Genomic DNA, 14414 nt, shown 5'->3' with positions numbered 1-14414 from the left:
TAACAAGCTCAAATAAAGGAACGGGAGTACATTATGACAATTGCTAATGAAGTTTCTATTTGAACCATCAATATGATTGAGAGGGTTGACCTCTTGTTTCTAGTCTACTAGACTTCCAAAGTGACTTTACCCTAAATTTCATGATGAATTTAAGAGGGTATTAAGAGATGAACTTAATAATCTCATGTTTATCAGATGAGAATCCATGAAGATAAAAAATCAGCCCATTTTGGCGGTACCTTTGCATATGAAGACTTGCCTGTCTTCACTTGTCAGACGTATTCTCTCCAGTCACTTCAGCACTCCCTAACATTCAACACCATTTAAACCTGTAACACTTACAATGCTCAGAAAGAAGCTTTTAATGAAGCCTACATTTTTCTTCCAATCATCCAAAATATGCTTTGTAGAGATAAAACTAGCTTTTGTAAACAGAATTTGAAAATACGTCCCTGAAAGTTTCACCTGACTCTATGAAATAGGTTCACATACAAAGGGCCAGAGGAACCACGGAAGCCCATGGAGAGGGAGGGGACCCCACGGAGAGGCCCCGCTGCTTCCCTGAGGGCAGGCACTCCTCAGCTACAGCTGATTGTCAGGATGTAGAAAGGCAAATGCAATATTGCCTACTCATGAAGTTTTTCCAAAGTTGGAAAATTTGATTTTTATTTGAGAGTGCCCAGTGACTAAGTGAAGACACTTATTTGAAAATGTTCTAAAATCTTCTCTAAAATTTTCTGAACTCCAAGCAGATGTCCATTCTCTGGCAATATCCAATCTCTGCTCTAAATATTTGCCTTATTCTTTATTTGGATTCCACTTTCCCCTTTCATTTCTACTCACTTCATGTTCTCAAAAACATATTACTGGAATAAAATTACTTAACTCTATCAGAATATTGTATTGAAGTTCATCTCCAAACATAAATTCCTAGGAAAACAGTTTGCTAATGAGATTTTTTAGTAGAAGTATATGTTGTTTTAAAAACTGACATTCAGGATCCTTAAACATCTAGTTCTTCCGTGTACATTAAGTTTTATATTAAAAAATGCACATTCTATTTTTATAATTCAACAAAATATTTTAAGGGAACTTTAATATATGATCATAATTTTAAACATAATTAAATTCCCTTAAGTATTTTATATTAGGTTTATAATATATTTTATTTTAAAATACTATATTGGAATTGTCTGATGTAACAAATATTCCCTTACATACATATAAGTATGTAAGCATCCTTATAAATTAAATATATTAAAATTATAGTTATGACAAATTTAAATTCAGTAGCTGATACATATTTAGAATTTTAAGTTATAATTTTAAGTTTAAATGTTAAGGAGTGCTGAAGTGAAGTGAAAGAATTGGTATGACAAATGTATTATCATATTAAATATAAATGTCATAAGATTTCAATATAAAATTCTAGATCTGTATCAGCTACTATAATTTCTGTTTTTAATTTGATTATAGAACTATTGCATTATTATGTATGAAGTGTTAACATACAGTTCCAGTGTTGGGCCTAATATACAAAAATTCTTTAATAAAAGTTGCTTATTTCATGACTTTGATTATCTTAAAGACTTATGAACTTAATGCTAAATCTTCTTGAGATTAAAAGATACTTCACTATTAAAGAGACTACTACGTCATCTAAATAATTTGTTTGTAAATTAGGGTGGGTATAACAAAGAAACTATTATATCATCTAAATAATATGTTAACAACATAGGATTTTTATATATAACCAAAGCTATAGACTGAGATACTTACTACAGTACTGAGATGTCCAAAGAAAATTTCATGCCCTACTAATTATTCACATTATAGAAGTGACATCGTAGTTCTCAAAGCATATGTAGTCCACATCCTCAGGTTTGAGTCATGACTATTGCTATGCTAGAGCTGGTCTACACAGGTTCGTGAGAACTGATTATTAAAATTGCAGGTTATTTTGCAAGTCACTTGTTAGACACAGCCTTTATACAAATTATATAAATCATATTAAAAACAGAGGAAACATATTCAAAACTCATCACTAACTGTTTTACTACTTTTTATTATCATCTATTCTTTGAGGTTGTTCTTATCTGTTGTAGCTTCATGGTGGAAAAACTTCTAATGCTGTACTGCTATGTGCATCTCTTTCCAACTCTTCATCCGGTGGCATCAATCTGGTCACTTGAAATCAGTCACGGTAAAAGAATTTACACACCTCTTGCCATCTCCAGAAAAGCTGCTTGTTCAATATTTTCTGATACACCACTAGTTATGTGTGTCATTATCCAATTCTCTATCTATAAGCCTTGACAGGTGTTTGGATTTTCCATTTATTTAGCTCTTGAAATATTTAAACATCTTCCATATAGTTCCAAAGTTCTTTGAAATTCACATCATCGTACCTTTCCCACAGTTTTCTGTTTGGAAGGATCACACGAATCACTTCGTAAATTGATGCATCAACAAAATTCTTTTGACATGTCTGACTGTGTGTTCACAACTTTATAAGTCATTCTTCTGACACTGACTTCAAAGGAGTTCCAAAGAAAGCCATTGCTGATTTCTACGTAGGCCTGTTGCTTGATTTCTCACGGTACTAATTTGTTTCCGGCCTAGAAGAGAGAATTTGTTTAATAGGCACAGTTGCATTAAAATATCTAATCATTCAGTATTTCATAACAGAAATAGATCAGTAACTTCATCTCAACTTGGAAGGGAAGTTATTGTATCTCTGTCATTAGAATCAATTTTATTTTATATATAAAGGTATTACAAGGCTAATCCCAGAGGCAAAAGCCATATTTCTTTTCAGTTGAATTTCAAACATTTGATGAACCATCATATTATATTTTAACACCGCATATGGAAGTTAAATTCTTTAATTTGAGTTCACTAATATAATTGAATTGTGGCAATTCAAAGAGATGCTTTCCATTATAAAAGTTAATAGGGCATAAAGAAGTGCTAGAACAAGGCATGAATCTAAACATACAGGCTAGAATCTTTTCCAAGTTAAGGAAAAACAAAGCATCTACAGGTTTTTGTTTATAGAAAAGTTTATCACACGCCGTAGAAATATACTCATCTTTCATGTGTGAAATTGCCATAAAATACCAACATTGATTTTTCTGCGTACTTCGTGAAGATACATCTATTCATTATTAGTCACACCTGTTTTTGTTAGATTACAATCTCTATAATTTTTAAAAGGCCTGGTGATGCTACAAATCACAGAAGCCTAAATGCACCCTCTTCATCCTATTCTGTTTCTTCTCTAGCTTTCTGCTGCCCTGTCCAGTAAACTATAGCTCTTAGCAATCACGTCACTTTGGGATGTAAGAGAAAGAGGAGATAGAAGTGTTATAAAGTTAATTGATGAGAAAAATTAAGAAAGGAAGGTGGGCCATTCATTTGCCTGTTCAAGGTCAGACACAACAAAGCCAGGAGGCTTTGTTCTCCAATATGAGGATGACCTTTGCAATGACCTTTCTCAGGTTCCTTTCCACTGGCTTCTAGTGCATTTGGTCAGTGGAAGACTGGAGACCAAAGGAAGGAGAATATTTTGTCCTTTTCTTTCTCAGCCAAATATGTACTGAGCCATCTAGAGCATTTGCTCTTTAATCTCAGTCTTGATAAGCAGTGGCCACCATGATTCTCATTTCTGCCAGAAACCCCAATTCTGGAATCTGGTACCAACACTTTTTCTCTGGGCCTCTCTAGACATTGGGATGTACTGGCTTCCTGCAGTTATGAAATCTCTGGGCTGCCTCACCACTGAGCTCTTCCATCATCTGTATAACCAATGATCTCCACTGTATTTTATCCCTGAAAATCTCTGAAACTGAGGTTTAGAGAGATCATGTTGTTAACACACGAACAGCCAGGAATTTGAACTTAGGGCTGATTCCAAAGCTCTTCCACTGGAGTGTGTTTCTCCCTAGTAGACATAATGTAACATTTAGCAATATGTCTCAAAGTGTGGAGGGAACTAGGATATCACTCCCATGGTGCATAATACAAGGGTACATGTGGGATCTATTAGTATAGAGTATAAATGTCTTAACACAATAATTAAGTAAGTGAGATGACGTATATATTGACATGTGTGATGTAAGCATTCCTAATTCTATATGAAATCAGCACATTGTACCCTATAAATGCATTAATGTATACATGAAAAAAATAAATAAAAGTAATAAATGTCAAATAACCTGAGTTCCAGGTTACTGCCATGGCCATGCCAAGCTTAGCTAAAGACAGCTGGTACATCAATAAAGACTGCTCTTTTTTTCACAACCTATGCCCTGTTAGGATTTATGAGGGCTAATGTAGAAACACTTTGGGGGATCAAAGGTGTTCATTAAAGTCATTTGAAGTCATACTTTGGGAATTCAGAATCCCTTTATTTGTAATGGTAATTTATTTGGGTTAGCTTTTATTCTTGCTCCCCCACCGCAAAGATCAGTCAACACTATTATGCTTTATAAAGATAACCCCTGTACCTAAAAAATGTTCTCTATAATTTTAAAAAGGCCTGGTGATGCAACAAATCACAGAAGCCTAAATGCACCCTCTTCACCCTATTCTGTTTCTTCTCTAGCTTTCTGCTGCCCTATAAACTATAGCTCTTAGCAATCACGTCACTTTGGGATTTAAGAGAAAGAGGAGATAGAAGTGCGGGGTGGAAAAGATGACAGGAATCCATCCTTATGTGTTCTCATCCACCCGCATGTTGTTATCCAAGATCTGGTTACCCCCAAATCTTGTTCTCTTGAGATGTACACATGTATATCCAACTGCTTTTTGGATATACTTGGGAATCCTCATATGATTGGCATGTCCTAAACTCACTGCATATTCATGATTATCAAGCTTTTCCTTCTATATTCCTAATTATTATAGTTAATGGTCCCACAGCACACAACTTTCCCCCACTTCCCAATCATCCTATATCCCACCCTCTTTCTCAGGTTCCACATTCAATCAGGCTCCAAATTCTATTAAAATCAACTTTCTAAGTTCCTTATTTATTCATTCATTCAATGTTTGCCCCATGCCAGGTCTGGTGCCCAGTGCTGGGTACACTGAATGAACCAGACAGGTTACAGGAGAGACTGCCTATACTCTCCCTTGGCTCCTCTGCTCAGCGCTCGGGTCCTTTCTCCCCGGAACACAGCACTGATTTCTTTACTGTTTGAGCTGTCTCTCTCCATCTTGCTCTCCGCTCCTCTCACCTATAGCCCCAGAATGAATGTTACCAATCTGAAATACTGTCACTTTCCTGCTCAGAATGTGTCAGTGGCTCTACATAGCCTTCAAGACACAGCCTAAGAGCTTTGGGAAGCATCACATTCGTCTCTTTCAGCCTCTCCCTGCAGTGCTTCAGACTAGCACACCCACTTGTACTGTGAACTCTTTCATCCTTAGGCCTCTGTACATGTTATTTCCACTGCTTGTAACTCTTCCCCACCTTACACTACTAAACCCCCACTTATCATTCAAATAAAAAGAGTTTCCTCCTCTGGAATCCATTCTGAGTCCAACCCATGCCTGGGGCTTCTTCCTCATGATTCCCTGTTGTTGGTTCCCACACCACCACCCAGTACATACCTTTATCATAAAATCACTGCACTTATCAGACTAATAGGTAAATGCACCGTCTCCTCCTCACCACTGCAAATTCCTTGAGGGAAAGGAGAGGCTTGGCTTTACATCTCCAATGCCGGACCCTGGGTCTGGCACAGAGGCAATACTTAGTACATACAAGAGTGGATAAGTGTGTGTGTATTCAGAAACCACGAAATAATACGAATCTTACACTGTGAAACTCCACAATGAAGAAATATTTTTCACAATTTGCAAACACTATTGTTTTCTTATCATAAAATTAGATTCTATGTTTTCACCTCCAGCTGCCAGTTGTTCAGTTTTTTTGAAGTATTACTATTAGCCATTTTAAACAAAGTCTTTAACAAACACTGAATTTGTATACACAGGCAGACAACTCTAGCAAGAGTTAATCTAGAACTTGTGAAATACCCATAACACTTTCCCAGATTTGGTTTATATTAATACAGCATACCAGGTAGAGTTTATAAACATTTTAGAAAATTATTAAAGTTGTTTCTATGTCACACCATATAGGATCCCAGTGTAAACACAGCCTTAAGAAACCAAAGCACGGCTGGGCACCTGTAGCTCAAGTGGCTAGGGCGCCAGCCGCATATACCAGAGCTGGCAGGTTTGAATCCAGCCCAGGCCTGCCAAACAACAACTGCAACCAAAAAATACTTGGGAAGCTGAGGCAAGAGAATCGCTTAAGGACAAGAGTTTGAGGTTGCTATGAGCTGTGATGCCACGGCACTAAAAAGAAACCAAAGCACTTTTCACAAGACAGTATTTTCCTTATGGTAGGATCACAACTGAACAACAACAACAACAAATTATTTGCATCTTATGTAGATCACTGTTTAGAGTAACAAGATGGGCAGCTTTTCTTTACAGGGTCAGAATAGATCGCACTGAAAGAGAAAACTTTAGATTTGACTCTGGGGTGACTTAATAGCTTAAAAGATGGACCCTAAACCATTTCTCAGTTCCCACACCACTTCTAAACCACCAAGCACCAGAAGGAAAATAAAATGACTGATTTACCAAGTATTTTCCACTACTGGAATTATGCGCCAGTCCTGCCAGCAGCACTGAAGTGTTTAGGCAGGTTGGAGCTGAGTAATGCATTTAGGTGGTGCACATATTCTAATTCCGAGTTTTGCTCATATTAAGATAAACTTCCTGTACCTATTGACAGTTAATAACAGAGGTCTGTTTACACAGGATTACTCCAGCTTTCAGTTTCAAGCTGAGTGAGTTTCGAGGACACAATCCAGACAGAAATTGGTTTTGGATTCTGTAGGAGGCCTTTATTTTGGTTGTGTTGAGAGTGGCCTTCTTAAACTAGATTTATGCCAAAAGCCTATGATTGGTCTTTGAGTAATAAAGACTGACTTCTTAGAAACTGTAATTAGAAAAATTAAAGACCTGCCTTTCTAGTATGCTTCCACACTCAGTCATGGCCAACAGTGCCAAGGATCCATGATCAAAGAAGTATTGTGAAAAAGAAGTATTGTAATGCATGATACTGAAGACAGGAGACAAATTTCTGCTTTTTCATACTCTTTATTGCCAACAGTTTAAAATGGTCAACATAAAAAAAATTGATAATAAATACTGCTCTTTGGGCTGTAATAAATAAAAAGTTTATTAACAAGGAATGCACTTTTCCAGCCACAAGTGTCTGCAAAAATTAACAAAAAAAACATTATATATGGCCATAGTTCACAGTTAAGCAGCCAAAAGCTGCTCCAATTACAGCCTTTAAACAACATGGGAGCTTCCTCCCTTCTCCCTCCCCTCTAGGAAGTAGATTCACAGTTCCGAGTCCTCTGGCTGAAACGCTCTCAACAGAGAGAAGTTAAGAGTCAATGCACCTTTCTGCAATATTGTCCGAAAAGCCTTTTAAAACAGGTATCTCGAGGAAAACTGCACTCTGGTTCACACAAGATTGTCCAAAGTCAAGAGCTGCATGCCTCAGCCTGGTCTGGTTCCATCCCGTCCAGCAGGACACCGAGGAATTGTTTTCGTACCACCACTGTCCATCTTCAACATGCTCTAGATCATTCTCTGGCTTCCCTGTAGATCTCACAGTGGAAAAGAGGAGTCCCATAGGGTCCATTCAAAAAGTCTTTTAGTTACATCTCTGTAGGAGCATGTTCAGGGCATATTCCATTCGATTTTTTAATTCCAATGAACAGCCAGACATCAGCAGAGTTGTCAGTCTGAATGTTGTAGATATCCTGTCCTCGTTGATGTAAGTGAGAAGGTATTCTTCATTTTGGCTACAGATGATTATTTTCGTATGATCATGGTAGAAATTCACCTTAAAAAATAAACATGGATATTAGATCATCTTAAATACTCAAAATTAAGAAATTTCAGTCAATAACTCAACTGGCTAGGTAAAAATTATGTTCTTTAGGACCTAAAGATGCATTTTCCCAAAGGGCTCAATTACCTGAAACGTGCCATCATTGAAGAGCATCATTAGGGCCTTATCAGATTTCAGCCACTGAAGGAGGTAGAGCCGAGGTCTTCGAGTATCAGTAACACTAGGTAGATCTCCTCCCTGGAAGAGATCAGGAGTGACTTAGTGCCTAGAAAGATGCTGTGGTGCTCATTCTATTCTTCTAAGCAAAGGCCTCTGAAATGTAAGTATCAAGATGATTTGGGGGTTCCTGGCTCTACCTCCCATGTCTAGGGTAGGACATGAGAATCTTCACTTCTAACAAGTTTTAAAATGATGTAGCTGCTACTGGTTTGTGGCTACACTATTAAAATATGTAGTATATGGCCACTCTAAAGCTACAGTACTTACATCCATGAGGTTCTCCTCCATGTAATGGGAAAAGTATTTCAGCACCGTCACTTGACTAATAAATTGCTCCGGGGCATCAGTTGCTGGGAAGACAGAGCATTGGCCAAGCTCTGCATAATAGTGAACTGTTCTAAAGGACAGGAATGATAGGGCAAGAGGAGAGAAAAACAGAAGCAGTTAGTCCCTGTTTTTAAGATTTCATTAGTGCAAAACTAGAAACTGAGAGAATCTCATTAATTGGATACACTTACTTTTTGTCTGGAAGGAGGCTCATGTGAGCACCATTGTTGAAAAGGACCCCGACAGTGTGGTCTGAGAGCTGGTACCCAAAGCCGTACTTGTTAGAGTAATCGACCCATTTGGTCACCCACTGAAACGATGTACTCAGCTGCTCTTTGGGAATGGAGTCAGCTTCTGGCATGTTCTCTAGACATCCCCGAAGAACCCTGGCCACTGTGTCTGCAACGCTTCCCATAGTACTGTCTTCAAGGCCTGAAAAGTCAAAGAGAAACATAATTATAAACTAGCAAGAAAACTGCAGGCTTTTGCAGATGACAAGTTTCCTTCCACTAATTCTAAAGACATACAACACACAGAATGATGCCTTATCTTTTTCAAAATCCTTTAATATTGCTTTCTCTATGTCAAATTAAGCTTCAAAATAAATTGACTTCAATTACTTAGCACTTAGCACTGGCATTTATAGTTCCATTATTTAAAACGTGATTAGTAACCACTTACATTCACTGCTACTGCTACAACTGCCGAGAGTCCCTCTGACTATCATTCGAATAGCATCCCCAATCTGCTGTTTGTTTTCTACTGCAGGTGTTCCAGATCTGGCAACTGTAGTGGCAGGTGGCTGGAGCTCCTTAGAAGGGAGAAGAGTCACACAATGAGTCAAACACCTAAATTCATTTAATGTTGAGAATTCCAGGTTATGTTGAGATTGGGGCAATTACTCGGAAAGCTTATCAAAAAGCAATAGACACAAGCTAGACAAAAGATACTGCAGTGTAGCCCATGCATGCGTTTTAAAAATAAAAGTCATTATCTTTCCTCTAAAAGGGTTACAAAAAAATTTTTAAGTAAATTCAGCATGCTTAGACTCTGATAAGCACTGTCCAAGTGCTAATCAACGAAGAATAGAAATGCTACAGTGTTTGTATCCGTTTAATTCTTTCCCAACACACCTCATCTGTCCTGTGTTTGCTGGGTTGTTGAGTTATTGAAGTCTTTTTCAAATCATGCCTAAGCTTGTATATTTCTTCATCTTCTTTAGACACTCTATCTGTAAATCAAGGAAAAGATTACAAACATTAGTCTCTCCCAACAAGGTAGGGACAGAGAGAGCTGGCCACATTTCTTCCTTTTTGTTTTATTAGTCAGGTTATGGGCATTTAAGGCAAAAGTAGTATTCGATTGCTGCAATTACCCAAGAAGCGTGTTTTACTGTTGAAAAGGGGGAGAAGTTGTATAACTTACTATGTGTGTCAATGTATCTTGCTTTGTCTTTTTTGCCACCAAAGAGAGCAGCAGCTGCTTTCTTAAAGAAATTCTTAGCTGGGCTTGACAAGTGGAAATCTGGAACTGTATGACAACAGCTAGAAGAAAGTCTGTCCGGAGTGAAGCCCTGTGGAGCATGAGAAAAGATTTTCAGTAACCTGCCAGGTAACTGCAATTGCAATCAATAGCAAGTAATAAAGAGACGTAAGATGGGGCACCAACCTGCAGGAAAAAGTCATGTCGAATGATGTCATCCAAACTGGGACGATCCTCTGGGTTTTTGGACAACATGCTAGCTATTAAGTGCTTGGCAGGAGCCAGCAGCGAAGATGGCATTGTATACCTTGCTTCTCTTATGCACCTGTAAGTTTCTTTCAGATTCGTAGTTTCAAATGGAGGCCTTCCTAGTAACATTGTATACCTGTGTGCAAGGAAACATTTCTTTAGTGATGGCCATAAAGCAATTCCTTTCCAGTGTTAAAATCTATATCCAATTTTTTTTTTTAATCACTGTGGTGCATTTACTTACATTACGCAGCCTAAAGCCCAGATGTCTGATTCACAGCCGTGTCCTTGTTTATTGAGGACCTCAGGAGAGAGATAATTTGGGGTACCACATATTGTTCTGAAAAGACAAAAGAACAAGATGTTGGAATTAAGTGTAAACAATTTTCTTGATGTCACTTCTTAAGAAATAATAAAACATTAAAAGGACCATATTGAATTTCTATTTGAAATCATTTGATTTTTGGCATTTGAAAAATTGACATTTGACCAAGTGATGGATGATAATTTTTTTAAATGCACGTACAGTATATTTTAGCTTACATGATAAAGTGTTTTTAACCAACTGATACCAGGAACATTATGGCATTTTTACATATTCAGACATAAATAAGACTTATTTGATTGCTTCAGTAATGAACTTTAGAAGCATCATATGTTCTTTCTGGTCCATAGTAGGTACTTAACAAGTGTTTCTTTAAACTGACCTTCTTGGGGTTTATAGACTTCCATATCAACTGACCTCCAAAACATTAACTGTAGAATTATAAAGGCATCTGGTCTCCACAAAACCCTAGCAGGATGCATCTTTCTGACTCTTACCTCCTTCTGTGTTCCAAGGGTTCCAGCCTGGCTGCCAAACCGAAGTCCCCAACTTTCAGTTCCATGGCTTCATTAATAAAAAAATTCCCTAGACAATAAATAAAACAAAATATGAATCTCTTTGCAAAGATCTTCTAACCAGGTATGCACACACTCATTTTGGAGGCAGTCTGTTGGTATATTACATTCAAAAGCAAGATTGCCTAGTCTAGATCCCCATTAAGAATATTAATACACAGAAAGGAAGAGAGAGACAAAAAGAACACCTCTCTCTAACACAAAATTCAGCATGCGACATCAAGGGCTTACCTAGTTTGAGATCTCTGTGCAAGATTTCTTGTTCATGAAGGTACTTTAGCCCAGACACAATCTGCCTGAGATAGTATCGGACTTCCGGCTCTGTTAACACCTTTCTTGCTTTCAAAATATGAGCCATGGACTAGGACCAAGAGAAGGAAAAAAGAGAATCTGTCAAACAAAGGTATCAAAATCCAGGATGAGCCGTGAAAGTTGCTGTTGCCTTGCCAGTGTTGCCGCAGCTCCCACTCCCTCCCACACAAAATGCTATTTGACTACCATTTTAAATTCGGGGAAGCAAATGAAACTGGAGTTAAGGCTTACCCTCCTACTGCAGTATTCCAAGAGAATGTAAATGTTCTCTTTGTCCTCAAAGTAGTGGTAGAACTGCACTACATGCTTGTGGTGAAGAATTCTGTGAAGCTCTATTTCTTTGTCAATCTACAAGAAAAAGCAAGATAAGGCTTATTTGCTCCCGTCCCCTCTGAAAAGCTGGCGCTTACACATGCAGAAGACATTTTCCTAGGAGGGAAGGGCCATCCCCGCACACAAAGAAAATACTTGACTCAACAGCCATACACACCTTTTCCCTCTGATGAGGCTTAGCTACTCTGCTGTGAGGAATAATTTTTGCAGCGTAGACTTTGTTATTTGTCAAATCCGTCATCTCGTAACATTTCGCAAAGCCACCCTGAAAGGAAACCGAGCCAAGAGAGAATTTGAGTAAGGCAGAAAAACGGACGGCAGAGATCTTAAATAAATAAATAAAGAGATCAAAGAAGAAAAACACAAAAGCAAAAATTGGAGGAACGGAGAGTGATCAGAGGGATGCAGTCTACTTTGTAAAAGCGCCTTCGTACAGAGAAACGCATTCTGAAAACAGGGAGTTCAGTTTTCTTCCTTTACAATGGGGAGCTTTAAGAAAGGAGCTGAGCTGGGTAAGATGAAAATGAATGTCTGAAGGGACTCGTCAGGAAAAATTCTCCAGGGAGCAAGCGGAGAGAGCGATACGTCTGCTATGGAAAGCCCTGGCGTCTAGACTCAGGATGAATTTATTTGGGCTGCGGGAGGTACACAAATGCGTGGCTAAGGATGGAAAGCCAATCCTCAGCGCACAAAAGCCGGAGGGGAGCAGATGAGGGGCCCACGCCACTCCGGGACCCGGCCCCCGAGAAACCGAGGGGCGGCAGGCGCTGGGACTCGAGGTTACCCCGGCAGCCCTCCCTCCCTCCCGGTAGCCCAGCGTCCGGCGCTTGTCACCTTTCCCAGCACTTTGCCCCGGCAGTAGCGCTTCCCCGTCGTGGGGTCGACGATAATCCGCGAGATCTCGGGCCCCGAGTGCGAGTGGTGGTGATGGTGATGCTGGGCCGCCGGCTGCACCTGCGTCTGGGGCTGCGGCGCTTGCGGCTCTTCGGGGGGCTGCTGCGGTCGCTTCTTCTTAGAATCCCCGCCGCAAGCTTTGCCCAGAGCCTGCTCACACATCTTGGTGCCGGCAGCTGGCTGGTAGGTGATAGTCCGCAAGAGTTCCATCGTCTCCGCGGCGCCTGGCACCGCCTGCTGCCACCTCCGAGGCGCGGACACACGTCCCAGCCGGCCCTAGCCCTCGAGCCTTCGCCTCTGCCTCCAACCCGCGCCCGACTCCCCACTCCACTTGTGCGAGTGCGAACGCTCGCCGAAGCCTTATATTCGGCCGACGGGAAAGGGGCGGAGACCCGAGAGCGAATGTGACGTCACGAGACACGCCCCGCCCACCGGCCGCCCGAGCGCGCAGGTTCAGCCCAGAGGCAGGCCGGGCTGGCTCGGGTCCTGCTCCCGAGTGCCGCGGCTGGAAGCTCTTGCCGCCACCCAGAGGCCGGCAGAGGCGCGGGGCGGTCCGCTCGCCCGCCACCCCATTCTTCGAGTACTCCGAGCCTCGATGTTGAAATCAGAAACCCGAGGGCCTGCGCCCGGCCCCTTCCGTGCCGCACGGTGGCGGGGCCGAGGAGTGACCGGGGCCCATTGGGCGCCGGTGTAAACGCAGGTCCATCCTCCCCCCAGCCCCCACTGACCTCCCAGACCGCCCGCCACCTGACGCCGCCAGTGTCAAGGTGTGAGTGTGCCCGGAGTCGTCCTCACCCCCGCCCTCTGGAACCGTCGGGGGCTGCTGCCTGGAGGCGCGGCGACCGTTACGGACCCCCTCGAGTCTGGGCAGGGGCACTGCGCGGAAGCCATGCCGGGTGAAAGGCCAGGGACCCGGGGGCCGGGCGTCCAAGCTCCTCTGCCCCTTCCGAATGAGGCGGACTCCGGCTCGCAAGCTGGGGACTCGGCGGTCGATTGGCTGACAGCGCCGGGATCCCACCTGAGGCCCGTCTGGCCTCTGCCCATCACCCCCTCGACTCTAGGTCAGAGAGCGAGCCTCCGCCCGAGGTCAGACCCCTAACCTTGGAAGGGGAAGTCGGCAGCCGACGAAGCGTCCAGTTGTGGAAGACCAGAGAGCAAGGGCGTCATCTCGTGGACTGTCGCGGGAGTGCGGTTAGAGGTCTGCGCAGAGACCGTGGTGAACAATGTGAGCCCTCTGACAGTGCCGGTAAAATAGATGCCAGCTTAGACGATTTTACAGTCTAAGTCCCTACGACTACTACTGTAGAATGCATCTGTTCACAAGTCTTATTAGATGACCTGGTGCTGGGAGAGTTGATCCAGTGGAGTGGGGGCATTGGTAAAATAAAGAGGTGTGTAGGCAAGTGTGCTAACACGTGGCTTAGTTTCCTACTTCCAGATTTTACTGTGCGGTTTTACTAACCTGGGAGCACATTTTTTTACAATAGTGTAACATTTATTGAGCGCTGTTCAGTGAAGTGTCTTTATTTAATCTTACAACAATTGTGAGTGGTAAATACTCTTATGTAAGGGAGGAAAAATAATTTTCTACGCTTCTAAATTTGGGCCTGGGTTCTGTAACCAGGCAGATGAAGAAGAAAACAAACAAATGTGTGTCTCATATGTGTGTGGACAATAACCAGGAAAATTGAGAATTGGGGCTTAAATACCATTTTCAGCTAAACCCTCCGCCTACCCCCAAAAGTGT

The 14414-nt window shown here is 41.3% G+C and overlaps 1 protein-coding gene across 1 annotated transcript; it reads right to left on the bottom strand.

The window, feature by feature from the left end:
• Positions 1-7162: 7162 nt before the first annotated feature.
• On the bottom strand, positions 7163-13171 carry PLK2 (polo like kinase 2). The gene is made up of 14 exons (XM_003782746.2): positions 12608-13171; positions 11931-12038; positions 11672-11788; positions 11360-11489; positions 11051-11138; positions 10473-10568; positions 10166-10364; positions 9923-10070; positions 9631-9728; positions 9179-9308; positions 8689-8929; positions 8438-8567; positions 8078-8188; positions 7163-7942 (listed from the first exon to the last, which is right to left on the bottom strand). Exons 1-14 carry the CDS (start codon positions 12875-12877, stop codon positions 7751-7753), a joined length of 2058 nt encoding a protein of 685 aa, XP_003782794.1. The 5' UTR covers positions 12878-13171; the 3' UTR covers positions 7163-7750.
• Positions 13172-14414: the final 1243 nt, after the last annotated feature.

The sequence above is a fragment of the Otolemur garnettii genome, unplaced genomic scaffold (assembly GCF_000181295.1).
Source record: "Otolemur garnettii isolate 467f Iridium unplaced genomic scaffold, OtoGar3 scaffold00005, whole genome shotgun sequence".
Classification (NCBI taxonomy): domain Eukaryota; kingdom Metazoa; phylum Chordata; class Mammalia; order Primates; family Galagidae; genus Otolemur; species Otolemur garnettii.
The sequence above is the reverse complement of the archived record's forward strand: the minus strand, read 5'-3'. Positions and strand labels throughout refer to the sequence as shown.